We start from the raw sequence: 19,033 nt of genomic DNA on the forward strand, positions 1-19,033 counted from the left end.
AGTACCTCAATTCGACAGCACACATGGCAGCCAGTAATCCTTTTGGCTTTGATGCGAAATTGCTCACAAACGATGGTGGATGTATGTATAAGACAGGATTGAAGAACCTCACACGATAAAAGAATCGTTCAATGAGAGTCCTAGTTGTTAGGATATGGACTGTTAGGACACAAAGCAAGTCTCAGAGCATTCACATGTTTGTTTTGACGGCAATCCACCCGTGACCACATACTTGAGCACAAATGGATGAAGACGAAACGGATCACCCTGACAATCTTCATTTATATAAGTAACAGGCTTCTCACGTATTTCAATGGGAGTAATAGGCGGTATTTCGAGAGCATTGACAAGAGACCCCTGAAACAAATCAATCAGGCTCGGTGCAGCAACAGGTGCGTTAGGAATATCCCATGGAGCTAGCGGATACATCGGTACTGTAGGTTGCAGCAATGACGACAGATCAACTGCTGGGTTGCTGCTTGCAGATCCATTGACAGGGGAAGCTAAGGTCTGATCGGTAAACAGAGCTCCATTCCTTGCCGACTCATTGACAGTGACTTTGGCAACAGTCACGGTAGTTGATGCTGATGATGACGAAGCTGATGAAGTACTGTTGCGAATTCGTTTGGCGACGTCTGCTTTTGTCTCTTGCAAGAAATCTCGAGATAACGATGCCAGCCCTTCCTGAGCTTGTTGCGTGGTCAATCTTCCTTCAAGGATTGGCTTGACAAGTTCCTCTATGCGATGCAAACGAACCTAGAAAACAGGGGTGGAGATCAGCAAACTCGAAAGAAAAGTGATCTGATGTAGATTTAGACAGGAGTCTCAAGTTTTACTTCTAGTTTGTCGACAAATCCTCTTCGCTTCTTGCGCCTAGTACTACTTGAATTAGCGTTTCCGCCCTATACGATCCAGTTTAGTACACGATGTTGGATTGTCAAATGCATCAAAATCATCCGCAAAGAGACCAAACTCAAGCAAAACACGTACCGAGTCGTCCTCGTCATCGTGGAATGCGTCATCGTCATCCTGATATACAGGCTCCTGCTTCCTCTTTGGCATCTTTGCAAGAGTTTGTCTATCTTTGATTTCACAGCAAGCAGCAACTGCCTATTGGTCGTTGACACGTCAGCCGAAATGAAATCAGTTTCGGAAGGAAACGGGGTCCAAGAGCAAAGCTATCGGAATATCAATATATCACGCACTAACAACACGTTATTATACTCTCTCGTACGTGAAGCTCAAATCCCGCAAATCCCTCTGTTTCTTGTCACAAAGTTGAGTAGTGCCTTTTACAGCTACAACATGGAAGGGCAATCAGCTGCTTCAGATTCCACAATAGTACGAGAAGATTTCACATTCTTACCATTGCTGCATCAAGTGCTCAGCGCCTATGGAGATCGTGCAACACACCCAGAACAAATCAAACAGCTGGTACGAATCCATGCTTCTATTAATGAATGTACAACATGCGTTAACTCATTTTACGTGTAATCGTAGGCTCTGGCTCTGAAAACACGCTTTGCACGGGCTAACGAGGTGGCATCAACTGCAACGAATCTGGACATGTCGAGAGCAACGCAGCAACAGTCATATCAAGCTTCTCTGAGGATATTAGAAGAGAAAAGGTGACATGACTTTTTGAAGAAATCAAGTCTGCAGAGTCGCTAAGTTGGGAGTTGCTAACTTTGATATTACGCACAGGAAGCAACTTCAGAAATACGTCGACCTTGTCGCTGAAATTTAGACCTCAAACATGGCAGACCTTCATACGGGAAGCTTGACGGGGCTGAATAAAACTTGGAGCGGTCAATGGTCCATATATATACCTTGTGCAAAGAACATGTTTATAACGTGCAAAAAGACATATACAAAGCTTTTAGGATCTAAATACAGTGGGTATCATTATTATTGCTCTATGCAGTTGACAGGGTATCCTTTATTTACTATATCTAGTCTTCATTCGTGTTGGGGAAGGGCGAAGTGGATGCTCAGCAGAAGACTTTCGTTTTCTGGTCATAATAACGGGAACAGGAGGTGGCGGCGGCGGTGATGGTGGCAATACGACGCTTTCATCTGCCGTATCATCTTCCTGCTGTGACTCTTCCGCGTCATCATCAATACCTTCTTCCTCTGCAGCATTGTCGTCACTGACTTCTTCAGCCTCTTCGCCATCATTGTCACCTTCTTCATCAGTACCATTATTATCTTCCTCCGCTTCACCATCATTATCGTCTTGCTCAACTTCAACATCACCTTCCTCCATATCTATATCCTCCTCATCTGCATCGGGTTCCTGCTGAGAGACGACCGTTCCTCGTTTACAGCCTTTCAAGTTGAGTATTTTCCTACACCACTCTAATCTCAGCTTCCAGTTCCTAAAGTGGTTGTTCATAAAGTTTAACAAACGACGGACACGTCATCATTGGACAAATCAAATGCATCTTCAGCAGGTTAGCACAACCGCACTTACCCGTGTTGAGGCATACGTGCTTCAATATCATCAAGACTCTTCCATGCAGGTTCAATAAATTCTGGCTTTGGTTTGACACATCCTTCAACAATCGAAGACCAAAGTCGCTCCAACGTTCCTAAACAAGTGGTCTCTAGTCAGCCCTCGTCTTTCGAAGACGAAAAAGGTACTTCTTTTCACTATGCCTTGAGTCAAATCCCGCATATGAACAACCCCATTCCGATTCTCTTTCGGATGTGTCGATCGAGGACGTAAATGCGCTACCAGGAGCAACCCACCACCTTCTGGATCAATACTAGGACTCGAGAAATGACTAAATAGTATCTGAGTTCGTGGATGCGACACTGGGTGTGCTGCATTGTTTGCGATCGTTCCTGGTATCTTTCCACCCGATTGATGTGGTAATATTATAGTTACAGGTGTTTCAGGCTTGACTTCTTCATCGGCTATAGAAGATAATATAGAAGATTCGGGCGATGCGGGATTGTCAATGTCATCGTCACGATCAGTCACCTAATAAATACAACGTGTCAACGTGTCGTTCGACCTGCATTCGACCCTCACGGCTCGTACAGCCCGACAAAGTGATTTGATCAATCAAACGAATGACGTACTTGAGCTTCAGTATATGTAGTCGTAGTGTTTGTAGTATCAGACGGCAGATCGAGTTCCAAACCTCCCAAGATCTCTCCAAATGCAGTACCCCCACCAATGTCCTGCTGCTGAAGACGATCTCGATCTTGACGATTTAGAAAGTCCTTTAGTATCATTTGCATATCTAGAGGCATATCATCGTCCTGTTCGTCAACTTCGAAATTGAAGCCGTTGGCTCTGCCCAATGTCCGTGCCAATGCGACTATATCTTCACTCAATTCGACATCGTATAGACTTGGACCAGCGTGGATGTATGGATTTTCCATATAGGAATGTCGGTGGATGTGTCTTGTCGATGTTTAGATTTGTCGTTTGATTTGGAGTTTCTGAAGATTTGACAATCTGCGAGTTAGTTTCCGCGTCACGAGGCAGTCTGTCAAGTCACGCTACAGTTTCACTTACCTTCATATATCAATCGAATCAACTAGAATTGTTACTTCCGGCTTATTTTTGGATGAGATGCTGTCTGCGATGCTGCGAGAAACCAAAAGGGGTCGAAAGATTGTATGTAGAAAACCAAGATCAAATAACGCGAACTTCGTGTTTACTGATGAAGATATATCATTATTGTATTTGCTGTATCATCCACATCGTGTGATTATCTATAAACCCGTCTTCTTCCCAAGTCGAGAATGGGTGTTTATCTATAGAATCCATCATCTTTCCAAGTCGACAAAGGTATGATTATCTTACTATCTATAAAACCCATCATCTTCCCAAGACGATGACTTGTTCTTCGTCTCCTTAGTTTTCTCCGTGTCCCACTTCTTCAGCTCCATAACAATATCGTCGACCCACCTATTTGAAATCATCATTAGTCTTGACGACTGTCGACTTTGTTCAACTTGTACCAAAAGCGACAATAATCTTACTCCTTGGTACCACGTTTGCCTCTAATCTTGACTCCACGCAATTCAAGAACAATATTACTCAAAACTCCAGAGGCCCAATTCTCTGCAGTACGCGACTTGTTCTTGTGCATCATATCTTCCCTCTTCTCCTCCGGAAGTGCATGCCATGCTCGAATGGTTGTCAATCTATTCTCTAGCTTTGAGATAAGATCACGTATAGTTGCATCACAGTCATGATACAACGCCACAGAATGCGACCAAGGGTATCCATCGTCCTTCAAGAGAGCGGAGAGAAGGTCTGATATCCAGAGCTCGGGGCGAGCGCCAAACAAGTATCTTAGATGGCCTTTATATGTATATCCGCTTTGAGCGGTTGATAACAGAACGTCAAGACCATCATCTAGCAGCTGGATTAGTGGTTTGCCGCGACCGGGTGGACATACATTCAGCTAGTGGAGGGAATGTGTTTTTAGTACACACAGAGATGCGAATGGCAAACCAAACTTACAACAGCCTTTCGCAAGATTTGCCGACGAGCAGCGGGGAAAATCCACTCAATATCGCGATGTCCATATGCTGCGCCAAATGCCAATGGGTTTAGCAGAGTCTCTGTCATATAAACAGCAACAATCTCCCATGTATCGTTATATCCATATTTTATACGAATAAAATATTCCTGCCCGTAAACCTGGAAGGAGACTCTCCGTGACGACTGAGGTCTTTCAGGCACTCCCATAGCGGCTCCTGGATGTGGACCGTATACAGTCACATCTGATGGGAAGAGTGCAAGTAACGGCCTCACCAACGTGGCAGTCGGTCCTGTAAACACAGCTTCAGTCCACGGCGGGCCTACAAATCCATTGGCAGTAGCAGCGGCATTATTATTGTTATTAGTCTGACCATTAGCTGTGATTGCAGGCGGCGTTCTAACACTAGCTCGTAAACTCGATCGTCGTAATGGAAGTGGTTGTCCCTTGGCAACTCTGAATTTAGTCACCAAGACACCATCTTCATTCTTCCATCGCTCTACAGCTTGCAACAATATCCCTAGTGGGTACGATTCATCTCTCCACATTCGTACAGCGTTAGGATCTAAATGAAACGAGAGACAGTTGGGCTTGACACACCAAACCTGGATGCGGATCTAAGAGAGCGAACAAACCTGTAACTCGAAAGGATAGACGAAACTTGGACGCTCGTAAAGGACTCAATAAAGAGTTTGAGACAGCATGCCAGGCTCGATTCAGTGGAGCTAAAGTAATAAACGTGAGCACACGAAGCGACAACAGAGGCAGATTGATAGAGTTCCCAAGATTTTCGCGTCATACCTAAACGAGCTATCTCGGCTGTGTTCAAGCTGGATACCATCAGAGTTCTCACAATGACGATTGTGGTAAAAACTTGGTTTGCGATGAATGGATTGACCTCCTTCTTCTTCTATAGACGCAGCATTGTTGGTTAAGCGTAGTTAGCAATCAGATATCATTTGAGACTTGGCATTTCTTTTCGGGTGGTTGGTTTCTTCGCTCGATATTGATCAAACAAGCTTCAACAGTACGTTCAAAAAGCAACCATTGCTCAAGATAGAAAACACACACTACCTTTGTAGCATCATCTTCCTCCACCTTCTTTGGAGCCGGTCCAGCCTTCCTCTTGCCTAAGGCTTGCAGGAACTCTACAGCTGCCATCTGAAGGGAGCTTTGCTTTCGCGAAGTCCAAAAAACGAATCAAGAACTGTTTGGTCTCATATTTAGAAGAATACAACCGCATGATGCGAATAAACTAATTTATATACATCACATAAACGCTGGATATGTCAATTCAGTTTGTGAACGCGTTCATTCCTCCTGAAACATATAAAACACTGCCCATTCAACATCACCACACTTTCTCATCTACAGCACGTTTCTGATGAAATTATGCGACATATTACGGTAGCTCTAAACTTCAAAATCACGAGAATACGTGATGGCGCCACGTGTTGTCGTGCTCTGCGTCTAATTACCTGAATCAAACAATCGTCATATGCCCTGTGGCAACCAGGCTTGACAGTTTGATAACAAAGCATCAGTTGGACATTTCTACCAAGTACCACTTCATTCTGTTCAAGTTGCGTTCTCGTTTGAATCTACTGACCAAAGCTCGCTGGTCTGTAGATAACATTCACTCGCGAGCTTACTGGTCATTGACGAGGCAAGGCTGCAAAGCTGTAAGTCGTGTTTATACTTGATTTCGTTGATTTGCTTGATGTTCAAGCTACTGTATCGCCTATGGCTGTTCCAACATGACAGACATTGTCACAAACAATTGATTGCCTGAAAGCCGCAAACCCCACCTAGCAAAATGGCATCAACCGCTCCCGATCAAAAGTTCATGGAAGAGGACTTGACTCTATTCTCTACTGGTGATCCAAACTTTATATCTTTTGAATTTGGTGCACCTGGACCTGCTCTTCTTCCTGTGAACTTGGTTACTGATGCTACCAAAGTACGCTGGTGCATTCCTTTTAGCTCTCATTCAATCTGTTGACCGACCCTTGCTCGCTTAGGAACGATTCTCACGTGAAAAGGCATGGACTTCTTTGCAATATGGACCTAGTCTGGGTGATGCCGAGTTTAAGGATACATTGTCTGGCTGGTTGAGTACTCAATATAACGAGACAGTTGCTCCTGAGCATCTCTGTGTTACCAAGTGAGTTGGTTGTCTATGTCTATTGCAGTACACTACTCCCACAATGCCTGTTGAAGTACGGTGCTCAAACAATTTCAACTCTAGTGGTGCATCACAAGCATTCAGCAACCTCATTGTCTTCTTCAAGGGCGAGCATACGAAAATCCTCCTGGAAAATCCAACGTACTTTCTCGCCATCAGAACACTTGCTGATCATGGCATATCACGAAATGAACTGACTTCGGTTCCGGTTGACTCTGCTGGTGTGAAAGTCGATCTCCTGGAAGCTGCATTGGAACGTCTTGAATCTGAAGCTAAGAGAGATGGTGTATATCCACGTGGTAATTGGGTCGACTCTGGGAATTGGAGAAAGGGTGGTGAATGGAAGGGTCCCAAGAGATACAGTTATATCTTGTTCATGGTACTTTGCTGAGCCTATTTGTTGCTCGGCAGCACATGAGCTAAGAGTACTCAACTTAGGTTCCCATATACAGCAATCCCACTGGATACTCACTGAAGGAAGAACGATGTCAAAAAGTGTTGGATTTAGCACGCAAATACGACGTGCTCGTCATATGTGATGACGTGTATTCAATGTTGCCTCTGAATAACAATGTCCCACCGAGGAGGCTTGTCTCAGTGAGTTGGCCCTTGCGTCATATTGACGACTGCAGCCAACAACCCCGTATCTCCATAGTATGACAACATACCAAACTCGTTTGGAAACGTCATATCAAACTGCTCCTTCTCAAAGCTATTTGCTCCGGGTGCAAGGCTAGGCTGGATTGAAGCCAACGATGGCATCATCGAACAACACTTCAGGTCTGGTCTGATGTACTCAGGTAAGCCCAGATTATTTCTTCTCATCGTTCCCATATCAGTTGCTTATGGAGTTCTGCAGGTGGAAGCCCAAACCACTTGTTCTCTGGAATCATGAACTCGATGATCTCATCAGGAGCATTCCAATCCAATCTGGCCTTTTTGAAGGCCACGTATTCAAAGAGATTGAACATCATGGTTGAATATTTGACAGAGCATTTACCAAAGAATGTCACATTCCAGAAACCACAGGGTGGTTTCTTTTTGTGGTTGTGCTTGCCTGAAGGTGAAGATAGTAAAGAAATACTACAAGCTGTAACAGGTACGCAAGGGTATGGTGGAAGGAATGATGATGTGGTTGACAAGAATGTGGGGAATTATCGAGGGAGAAAGGTCCCAAAGGAGAAGGTGTCGTTCGCTTCTGGGAACAACTTTTCAACCGATTTGACGTAAGTCATGCGTAGTATTAAATTCTTTGTATTTTTGTGCTCAACGAACTTACGAACAAACTTCTATTTACAGGCACGGAAGGTATCTCAGGTTGACCTGGGCTTTTTACGAAGAGGAAAGGCTTCTTCTTGGCTGTGAACGCTTATGTCGTGTACTAAACGCTGCATTGGGTTCAGCAAACAGTCGTATGTGAAGTTAGTGGTAGTTACATGCAATTTTGTTCGTTTTTTAAATATATAAAATCAGACAGACCCTTTTATACAAGCGTTGTACAGTCCGTTCTTTCCCCCCATATCATCCTTCAAAAAAAGTTTATTTACAGTTGCGTTTAAATTATCTATGTATCCTGCAATCCTTCTGTCTAATTACATGATGCTTTTAGAATCCAGTGTTTCTCACTGGAGCTCGATGGAGCAGGTCAGACACCATTGTCTGAGGCTTCCTAGAAGCATGATTCTAAAGTAAAAAGAAGGAGCCTTAGATCACAAATCACTTTTAATCGACCACCAAAACAACTGGTCTCTCCATGAGAATGGACTTACTGATTGAGAACGAGGAGATTCCAAAGATCGTTCCATGTCATCCACAGGAGACTTGTGAGAATCTACAGGCGACTTGTGGGCAGCCGACCAACCGTTAACCTTTTGTTCGATATCACTCAAATTCCTTCCCAGCCGTCTCCCCAATGAAGCAACATGCACTTCCTTAAACGGCTCCCGTTCAGTTGTTGGTGTATACATATCCAATATCTCGTTTTCAAAGTTTGAAAACAGGGACATTGGGCGTGACTCGGCACTATCGGTGACATATTCACGCTTGTCAGCCAAATTGGGGTTGCTGCTATTGAGTATCGCCTTTTTATAGAGGTTTGGAGATGTTGATAATGATGACGGTGGGCGAGTGAGGAGCACTGGAGCTGGAGCGGCTGGGACTGGTGGGAGAGCTTCCAGACGAGATATGAAGAGGGCATTGTTGGCTGCTTGTTTGAATGTTTGACGGGATGATTGCATGGAGTTACGGAGTGACGGTTGCTGCTGTTGTTGAGCGTGAATGGATGCGATTGATAGTGGTGATGGTAGTGGGACGGTCTTTACTGTTACTGATGGTACGGCTTTCCTCTCAGCTTCCGGTTGCTGTTGTTGTTGAGGTGGGTTTCCGATGAGACTAGTGGCACTTCCCCTGCTACTATTATTATCCTTGTGTACGACTTCAGCTTCATGTCGTTCAGGAGGTGGAATAAAGTTCAATCCGTTATCCAAGAAGGATACCAGGCGTACTGCAGGTTTGTTTGCCATGTAAGGTCTAGCCACAGGCTGAGGCAGCTCGTCTTCCTCCTTTTGCTCTCTAGGCAAATCTCGTTCCTCGATAGAAGCACCACTATCGGCACTCCATCTAGTTGAAGCGTCTGTCGTCATTGGCATATCATTATTGCTACTGTCGGTTGCTGTTAGGCCATATGCATCTTCAATCCAGTCGAATGTTGATAATAGAGTGGATGTTTCGATGGGAGGTGCCAAGTCAATCCCAAGACCAGATTCATTGGTGACTGTTTCGACTTGCTGCTTCTGCTCGTGGGCATTGGTTTCCCATTGACCTCGATGATTTTCATATGAATTCCAGCTCTGTTGGTCTTCATCATCAATAACCAAAACTTCAGAATCATCAGATTCACGTTTTTGCTGCTGTTGCTGTTGAGCCAATTCTACGTGTTGCCGGTGTTGTGTCACACGAGCAGCATGAAGACGTCGCTGATGTGTTTCTTCAGCTACACGAGCAGCGCGTTCAGCCTCGTCATATATACGGCGTTGCTCATCTAGAGCCCTTTGATGACGTAGTTGATCATTATAAGCTCTTTGTTGACGATCAGCTTCAAGAGCCAGATGGCGAGCCTGCTCTTCTCGTTGACGACGAATTTGCTCCTCCTGTTGTTTCTGGTAACGACGAGCCGGCTCGTCGTCACTACTACCGACCATACCAGCGACGACATTTCTACGACGATGGTAGTCATCCTCATATACAAGTCGAGCTTGCTGTTCTTCGTATGCCTTTAACTGGATTTGATATAGTCGTAGCTGTTCGTCATATTGTCGTACTTCCTCCTCCTCCTGCATACGTCTACGTTCAGCATCCTGCTTTGCTCTACTAGCTTCTTCTTGAGCCCTTCGAGCCTCAGCTTCAACTTGAGCTTGTGCTGCAGCTTGGTGTTCAGCTCTACGTCTACGTTGTTGTTCAACAAAGGCCTTTTGTTGTTCTACAAACATTCGTTGCTCTTCTTCTAGATTGCGACGGTTTTGTTCTTGTACCCGTCTAGAGAGGTCTAGACTACGTTGACGTTCTGCAGGCTCCGAGTTGGCAAATACTTGAGGAGGTGGTGATGCCATTCCTGGTTGTCTGCTATTCGGACTATAGAGAAGGTGGCCGGCATATGGTGAGCTGTGAGTTACTACTGGTCGTAGACTACGTTGAGGAGTTGAAGGTGACTGTGGAAGTTCTGGGACGGGAGGCACTGGCAGGTATGGTTGATCTACTCCTGGTACGTATTGAGAAGGTGTAGGAGGTGCTGGAACCCTGTTATCATTTGAGGCATTTGATGAGGCAGTGTATGAAATAGGGCTTGGCTGTGACAACCAGATGCTGCCGCCACTGCTCTGTGTAGGAGTTTCAACCTGATTACCCCAATACGACACTATAAATCGTCAAAACATTAGCGACACTGCCGCTACGAACTTCCAATGCTCCAATAGACTCAAACCAAGCACAAAAGACATACCTGGAGATATTCCATAAGGAGAGCCTCGAGAAGGCTGATCAAGAGTAGCAGGCTTGCTTATGTCCAACTTGGGCTTTGGATTTGGTCGAGTTGTTGGAGGCGATGACTTTGGTCTCATAAACATAGATATGCGTGACGATACACGTTCAAAACTAGTCTTTTCAGGACCTGGTTTTGGCCATGACTGATACGGATATTCGTTTGCTCCCTGTCTAGAATTCCATGGCTGCGGATCTCTGCTACGATTGCTCGAGAATGATGGACGATCTTCGTATGCAGAGTTAGCGTTTCCCATCTAGTCGTAAGTATTGATGTCAGAGATTGATTTGAGCGGCCTTTAGCTAGAAATCAACGGTCAAGGAGCAAGGCTTGCTACCTTCTGCAAAGTCCAAAAACTTGAGCACTATGCGGTCGGTCCTAGTGTTCTAATATACAAGCGGAGTTGGTAGTCCTAAACGTTTATATGGTTACCCAAGTACCTGTCAACACGATCTTATGCCGCTCACTTGACAGAAAACCAGGTTGGTCTTTCCTTCCTCCCAAATTTCAATCTTTGGCCAATCAGCATCAACTAGACTAATGCAAACAAATGGGGCAAATATGTACTTGATCTAGACGTCCGCCTTTAGGTTTTATCCTCAACAAACCCTTCCGTTGCCATGATCAAGTACTTGTTCAGAAGTGTTGTTGATGCTTTCGTTCGTGAAGGATCTTCCAATCAGTTATGGTGAAAAGAGACGTTTATTCACGTCGTTCGCGTGCAATTTAATATAAACTTTTCCTTGCTTGCTTCTCAACCATTCTTCTTTTGCGAATCCTGCCATCTGTTTTCGTCACATTCAATCCACTCGGGCGAAATCTCGAAAACAAGCAATTTTGTCGTAGGAGATGGCAGTAAGTGTGGACAGGCACGATATAAGCTCACTTGTTCTGCCATTGATGTCTTGCTTCTTATTCAATTGTCCAAGCTTTTGACCATTTAACAAACTTGTGACAAATGTTAGCAAGGAAATCTAATATTCCTACACTGAACTTGAACTAGAAACCATATCAGCTCACGGATGACGATATTGAAGGCAGCACTACCAATGGGTACGCGTTTGGCTCGTGATGATTGAGAATCAGTCGAAGAAACCAACATTCCAACATTTCCTGACTTAGATTCCATGTGCCAATGGAGAAGCCCAGATTGCTGCTTATGGGATTACGAAGGTAGAACGCAAACTCGCATTGTAAATGAGATTCGCCCGCTTGAAAAAGTGCTAACAATAACTGTACTTGTGCGAACAGGAGTGGCAAATCAAGTATACAACGAGTCGTATTTCACAAAATGGCTGCCAATGATACATTATACCTCGAGCCCACTGTCAGGATTGCTACCGCTGATGTCACGTAAGCTTGTGTAATTGACATGAAGGCTACCTTGATATGTGAATGCTAAAGGATCTCCTTGTGGTTTTTCCCTTAGATCCTTTATCGACTTCCAAATATGTGATTTCCCAGGTCAAGTTGACGTGAATGATCCTTCCTTTCGACCTGATGTCGTGTTTGGGAATTGTAAAGTCTTGGTGTTTGTTATCGACTCCCAAGTATGAAGCATCCAAGACTTCTGATTTTTTTTTATTTGCTAACGAAGTATCGACCAACTGACCCTATAAGGACGACTTTTTGGATGCATTACAACGACTACATGGAATCGTGACTGAAGCTTACAAAGTGAATCCAAGTATACATTTTGAAGTGTTTCTGCATAAAGTCGATGGTTTATCGGATGACCACAAGATTGGTAAAACATTTCCTTAGCTATTGCTTTTTTAAGCTTCTCAACGAACTAATGCTTATGTTCTTAAAACTAGAAACCCATCGTGAAATAAGTCAACGGATTCACGACGACTTGACAGATGTCGACCTTCCTCAAATCCACATCACCTTCCATTTGACTTCCATATACGATTACTCGATATACGAAGCCTTTTCAAAAGTCGTACAGAAGCTTATTGGTGATTACCTGCCAACATTGGAGAACTTGTTGAATGTGTTTAATAGTGTACGTTAGTCTATTCGATCACGAAGATCATTCGCCGAAACCCTCCGTCTGATGCTTTTTCGCTCTCTTTTAGACCTCAGGAGTCGAGAAATCCTTCCTATTTGATTCGTTATCCAAAGTGTATGTCGCTACTGATTCAACACCAGTAGATATGCAATGGTATGAATTATGCTCTGATATGATTGATGTGGTGTTGGATGTTGCCAGTATATATGGGTAAGCAATTGAACAAAAAACCCCATTAAGAGTCGCAAGATTGACACTCAGCTATGTCTATCACGCTCAGGTCGGCAGGATCAGATCCTACTGCTCCAGAACCAGACGAAGAACATGCCGAGGAAGCACAATCTATAATCAAACTCAACAACAATATGGTGCTATACTTGCGCGAAGTAAACCGGTAATAACACGTCCTTTAAGCTCAATCTTTTTTAGTTGCTACCGAATATCTAACCAGTCTGTTTTCTTCCTCTTAACATACCAATAGCAACATGTCACTAGTATGCTTACTACGAGAGGAGAACTTTGCTTCGCAAGGTGTCATTGATTACAACTTTCGATGTTTTCGAGAAGCTGTCTTGGACGTACTTGAAGTGAGGAAGGGACATTTAGAAGTTGCAGATCGACAGGGTGTTTTGGTGACTAGGCGGAACTCTGTTTCAACATTGGCCAAATCATCACCGGCCACTACACAGAGTAGTAGTACAGTCTCTAGTGGTGGGAGATCTGATGCACGTCGTCGATAATAGAAAACAGAAATGACGGAGAGGAATTTGGCGCACATATTGCAGATGGGAATAAGGGAAACTGAAAATAATTGTATATACATGGTCTCAAGTCCCTAGGAGGTATTTCTGGATCCTAAAATAGAAACATCACAATTGCAAACATAGAGAACTTTGTTGTTTGACACTGTGAATTTATATTGGAATATTGCGTCCTAATGTGTACCAGAATCAAAGAAATCCACAAACGATTTTACAGTAGACACACTCGTGACAGTAGATTTGCAGGGCGAAACCGGCTTTAAAAGTATCGTAGGCAGTCTGCTTTTGCAACCGGGCTTGGGACCGGTATGGCAGAATTACCTACAATTTGTTAGATATCCCTGAATGAAAACATTGAACACCTAGGTGAAAAGAACAAGAAAAAAGATTGAAAACCATTCCACTTACCTGGCTGAGAAGACTGGAGATTTCCAGTGTTTCGCCTCCTCCCAAAAACACCAACGACTTGCGCGGCAACTTGCTTCTCCATCCTGCTTTGCAAGTGTCCCCACTTTACCCTTCAACAGAGCTGGATGTCTGGCAGGACCAGACTGGGTATAGCAAGGTTTCAAATGTTGCAAGGTTGAATAGAAAAGAGCAGCAATAGCAAACAAAACACAATTTAGTGACTTGATAGCACTGCCATGTCAGTGGCTGCTCTTACATCACCTATGCAAAGTAAAAAAAAAACGGGTTGGAATCTTGTGCGTTTACTGTTTGGAATGAAGCACTAATATCAACAAAGCTTACCATCAGAAGCATCAGACGAAGCGCTACCCCCCTCTGCATATCAAGCGGACTTGGGACCGGCTCTGGCTGCATTAGATATATAGCACGGAGGTGCCGATAAGCTTACGACTATTTCTAGTGGTAGCTTGGGTAAGACGACCCGTGACAGACTATGGCCAAGATGAATGCCCCTGTAATGGAAAAGGTGAAGCATTTAGCAAGGATTGTTTTAACAAACAACAACAAAACTGAAACTTGCTACAAATCCTCGACTCTCAAATAGCGTCCATCAGTTTGGAGTGGCGCAGATGTGAACTCCCATTGACTACATACCAATAGTCAAAGGGAGACGTTTCGAGCTTTGCCCCAATGGGTAGGTATTGAGTGTCCTTTAGCAAACGCCAGTATTGCAGCTTCCCACCAGCGCTGAGGGGCGTGTCCTCATCCAGGTTTTACACTTTGGGCAAGCAACCACTACTACTTTACAGTCCCTCAAGTAGTCGTGGGAGTAGAATGGTCTCGAACTGTGTGGTGTTTTGTTGCAGTGTTGTTCCATCTTGAATTTGGATGGTTGATGTCCGAAGTGAAGACAACCTAACTTGAAGGAAAAGGAGAAAGGAGGAGCGTTAGGACTAGTTTGGTAGTAATATATCAATAGTATATCCTCCAATCTTGTCTTGGCCCCCTTCCATCTTGAATTTGACTTTTATATTTCATTATATTTCAACTTCAACTCCGATTATTTGACTTAGGATTGAATCCCTTCCCACTGGGCTTTCATGGATTCCTTTAAGGAATTCAATCATTCGCGTGACTTACCTGCCATGGATGTGCTCCGCCTTCACTGCCTTGTCCTTGTTCGTCCTGTACTAGTATGGCCGTTGTTTGTAGGGAATATATTACGACGCATTGGATAACCCATCACATCTGACTAAGCAGATGAAAGACGGTATCAGGTATAAGGTATCAGAGGAGCCAAGGAAATAGCGGCACAGCACTAACAAGGTAATCCTGTATCATCTATTCAATAAGACACACAGGACACGTCTATACATCCATATCCGTATGCATGGCTCATGGTCCAGATCCTATATTTGTACACAACCTACTGTTTTTCTCTCCCTTTTCGCAAGTTCGATATATCACTTAATTGTCGTTTGTAAGTGACTTAGCGGGATAGCGACATGTCAGACATTCCAAAAGAACTGCGTAGCATCTTAGACAAGAGCTTTAGTTCGTGTCTCTGTAATCCACAACTTCCTGCCGCATGGTATGATTCACCAACTACTGACACAAACATGGGCCTTGGTACTGTTTTGTACTATCCATCTGCCCATCAAGATCCAGAGGTTGTAGGAAGACTTCATAGGCTGTTAACGCAGGAGCAATTGACGGAAATTGGTTTGGGAACATTTGTAGAACATTTGAAAGATGTGGAGACGAACGACGCCAACTTGGTATTGATTTCCTTCATAGCAGGGGAGAAGTCTATATGCCTTAATCGATAGTTTACAATTTTATTGTATAGGTTACTGCACTCAGAGAGGTTGGAACATCGACCAATGCTGACAATACCACATCGGCAAATGCAGGTGTTGAAGTTGATGCACCAACAACTGTCGAAGCAAAGGTTAATTTCAAAGGTAGCTTTTCGAATAAAGCTTATGCCAAAATGAATGTTACGGAAGGTCATTCAGCCTTTCGAACTTTAAATCTGCACTCGATTCGCGAATGCTTCGGGATAACTGACCGTGCTAAACGAAAGGTAGCGTTTATTTTGGCTGTTTACTACAGACATTGCTACTATTAACTTTCCAATTCATACTTAGAACATCGAAACGATTTTATCCAACATTGGGAAGTTCGGCCTAAAAGGCGTGTACAAACTAGTTTACCGTATTCAAGTTGTAACATCGGAGCACCTTCAAATTGCAATCAGTGGGAACTTCAAATCAAATACGTCCGTGTCAGGCTCAGCATCAACAAGTGCCAACACCTCCATATTGAAATTTGGTGCTTATTTTGGTTGGGAGCATACAGACGAGGCAAAGGCGAGAAGATTGCTCTAGAAATACTCTACTTGATTCTGCCTCCAATTTATTTATCGCAAATCGATTTAGACTACCTTTTCAGGCCGTTACCAAGCTGATAAAACGCATATGATATCCTACAAGGCAGTGAAAATACTGACGCATGACAAAGGATTCACTTTTCTGCAACTCTTTTCCAACCTAAAGATCGGAATGTCAGATAATCAAGGAAACATGGAGGGTGCTAACGAACCTCGTGCTGGTTTGGTAATTTGTTGGAACAGGACAACAACAGTATATCAATTTTAACCCATTTCAATATTAGACACCACATTCAATAATTGACAACCAATTGGAAACCCTGGTACTTTCGAATTGGTATAATGAGCTCAATGTTGACTTTTTTGATAACGGACTGCTCAATCCGGTTGTCCTTAAATCAAATGAATTTGATACGGATAAAATACGGATTTCTTGGTCTTTGCAAATGAAAGAAATTGCCGGCAAAGTAAAATACCGTTATAAGAGAGGAGATGCTCTTACTCGCATGGGCCTTGAACTTAATTTGTGTAGTCGGCTACTGACTGGCAAGTCAGACATCACGATCAAAGAGGTGTTACTGCATGAAATGGTGTGGCTATATTTACAGTATAACATCCATTGAAAATAGACTGATAAATAACACCATCTACAACAGGTACATGTATCATTAGTTCAACGCAAATCATCCCAGTGGCATGAACATCAATCTGACTTTCGTAAGTTGTTGGCAGATATCAATGCGAAGGCTGACGCTCTCAAAAAGCACGGCGTAGAAAAAGTAGGGATTACCCACACTTTGGGTAAGAAGGAAAGAATTGAAGCGATTTGTTTATTGTTCAATGACCTCACTGACGGTGTAAACTCACTTTCCGTAGAGATCAAATACCCCTTTTTGTGGGCTTGCACGTATTGTGGTGAATTAATTAGAAGAACAGATGCTCGAGCACCGATACAAGACCATCTCTCTGTTTGGGGCCCACTTTTGGAAGGGCATAGTGGAGGCAATTGTCCAGGTAATAATGCGTTTTGGCAATGTTTACGTTGACTATTATTCATTAACTTATTTACTTAAACCGTTCAGCTGGTCTTTCTCAAATCATCGCAGTTGCACATATAGATGGCGATGGAGACATGTACCCCCATGAATACGTTCCTAACTCAATGTCTAAGGAGGAGCAACGAGCAGTGAAAGGTTCTTCTCGGAAACGTACCCATGCGGAAAGTGATCGGGAAACTAGGAGTTCAAAGAAGGTGAGGTGACAATTATTGTGCAATATCGCAACTCCCCATCTGAAATTGTTGCCGTGCAACCTTTTAGGTCAAAATCGACCAAAAGATCAAAGGCAAGGCAGGAGCATCGTCTAGTGGCTCCACGGACAGTACCAATCCATTTCAATCTAGTGGTCCCGCAATGCAAGATGACACAAAGGAAGAACCATCTGATGCGGCTGTAGAGGCAGAGCGTCAATGGTAACTCTTAGAATTACATTATTACGTATGATTCACCTTATGTAGGGTTTAACTGACCCATTCTTGGTTCTAGCATTGTGGGGCCATGCAAAATACCCACAGAGCACATGCAGTTCGATAAATATGAGTTAGAGCGCAAATGCGTCCAACTCTTAAATTGTCTCGAACATCAAGTGGAAAAGATTACAGTTTTGAAGTGGGTTCAATTTTGGGGAGTTAGTACACTCAAAATTGATGATTAAAATTGTTCTTTTCAAAATAGAATCAGCGAGACAAGAGTTTTCCCAAGTTATGGTCTTATTACGCTGTCAGATAAACCGCTTAGAGATAAAGCGATTGACTCTGAGCCATTTTCATATAACGGTGCCAATTATCGCTTTTTCAAAAATTCAATCCAGGTCAGAGCTCGCATAAATTCGTACCGTATGGATTGGGATATTTGAGTGGATTCTTATTGCCATTGCTTGTTACTAGTCCTTATATTAAAAGTATCCATTGCTTGTTACTAGTCCTTATATTAAATGTTACGGCGCTGGATTGTGAATGTTGCTTGTTAGTTCTGCGACATGTGTATCAGTTTGGTCTCATTAGAAATTTCCAATTTCAGCAGTACGCCTTTACAATATCGACTTGTATTTCCCATAGAACATGTAATTGAACTTTCCATCTCAAAAATCTCTAAAGCAGGTCGGAATTTCTTGTGTTTTGGCAATTCAATCCACACAATGTCCACAATATGTCAATATTCGAAGTAAGGAACGTAAATAAAGTCAACACCCACTAATTTCTAATTCTGAAATTCTGAGTTCAGTGAGTTGATTCGCAATTGTACAGCGAGAAAAGCGTCCATGTAATCCCGATACCATTTGTGAATATTCCAATCCAACGCTGCCCATAAACTCTAATTTTGAATCAAAATCTGTGATATTTGCCTTCTGAGTATTTCGAATATGTGGCGGACAACTGTTGAGGACGACTTTGTTGTAGTTGATATCTACTCTCCAAAGCAATGTGATGACTGCAAATGAGAACAAATATATATTTAGAAGGGTGGCATTTGCTATTCAGTAGGGACTGGCGGTACAATTAGTAGCCAGGGTTTAAGGCGCATTCAGGCCTGATACCTATAACAAGTCTCGTAATATACGTCTTCTCTCAAGTCAAATGTGACCAACAAAAAGTGAGGAAACCGTTGACGACATTGTAGAAACACTCACGGCAGCTTTTGAGCGCCCATAAAACTATCTTGATTAGTTTAGCT

The 19,033-nt window shown here is 43.3% G+C and overlaps 4 protein-coding genes across 4 annotated transcripts; 3 read left to right on the top strand and 1 right to left on the bottom strand.

Annotated features, from left to right (window-relative positions):
* Positions 1 to 1,305: 1,305 nt before the first annotated feature.
* On the top strand, positions 1,306 to 1,747 carry SmJEL517_g04411 (uncharacterized protein; the record flags this gene model as incomplete). The annotated part of the gene is made up of 3 exons (XM_031170339.1): positions 1,306 to 1,434; positions 1,501 to 1,628; positions 1,705 to 1,747. 3 exons carry the CDS (start codon positions 1,306 to 1,308, stop codon positions 1,745 to 1,747), a joined length of 300 nt encoding a protein of 99 aa, XP_031023723.1.
* A 2,072-nt stretch (positions 1,748 to 3,819) lies between these two features.
* Positions 3,820 to 5,666, bottom strand: SmJEL517_g04412 (uncharacterized protein; the record flags this gene model as incomplete). Its single annotated transcript, XM_031170340.1, has 6 exons — positions 3,820 to 3,925; positions 4,000 to 4,427; positions 4,487 to 5,070; positions 5,141 to 5,230; positions 5,307 to 5,415; positions 5,580 to 5,666. The coding sequence occupies 6 exons, from the start codon at positions 5,664 to 5,666 to the stop codon at positions 3,820 to 3,822; spliced, it is 1,404 nt and encodes a 467-aa protein (XP_031023724.1).
* Positions 5,667 to 6,321: 655 nt separating this feature from the next.
* SmJEL517_g04413 (uncharacterized protein) lies at positions 6,322 to 8,110 on the top strand (the record flags this gene model as incomplete). The annotated part of the gene is made up of 7 exons (XM_031170341.1): positions 6,322 to 6,465; positions 6,527 to 6,669; positions 6,754 to 7,069; positions 7,129 to 7,287; positions 7,346 to 7,490; positions 7,550 to 7,916; positions 7,990 to 8,110. 7 exons carry the CDS (start codon positions 6,322 to 6,324, stop codon positions 8,108 to 8,110), a joined length of 1,395 nt encoding a protein of 464 aa, XP_031023725.1.
* A 3,465-nt stretch (positions 8,111 to 11,575) lies between these two features.
* On the top strand, positions 11,576 to 13,480 carry SmJEL517_g04414 (uncharacterized protein; the record flags this gene model as incomplete). The annotated part of the gene is made up of 10 exons (XM_031170342.1): positions 11,576 to 11,581; positions 11,730 to 11,779; positions 11,849 to 11,899; positions 11,978 to 12,079; positions 12,156 to 12,276; positions 12,347 to 12,473; positions 12,544 to 12,734; positions 12,808 to 12,950; positions 13,021 to 13,134; positions 13,222 to 13,480. The coding sequence occupies 10 exons, from the start codon at positions 11,576 to 11,578 to the stop codon at positions 13,478 to 13,480; spliced, it is 1,164 nt and encodes a 387-aa protein (XP_031023721.1).
* Between the last annotated feature and the right edge of the window lie 5,553 nt (positions 13,481 to 19,033).

This window comes from Synchytrium microbalum (genome assembly GCF_006535985.1).
Source record: "Synchytrium microbalum strain JEL517 chromosome Unknown SmJEL517_scf0029, whole genome shotgun sequence".
NCBI classification, from domain to species: Eukaryota; Fungi; Chytridiomycota; class Chytridiomycetes; order Synchytriales; family Synchytriaceae; genus Synchytrium; species Synchytrium microbalum.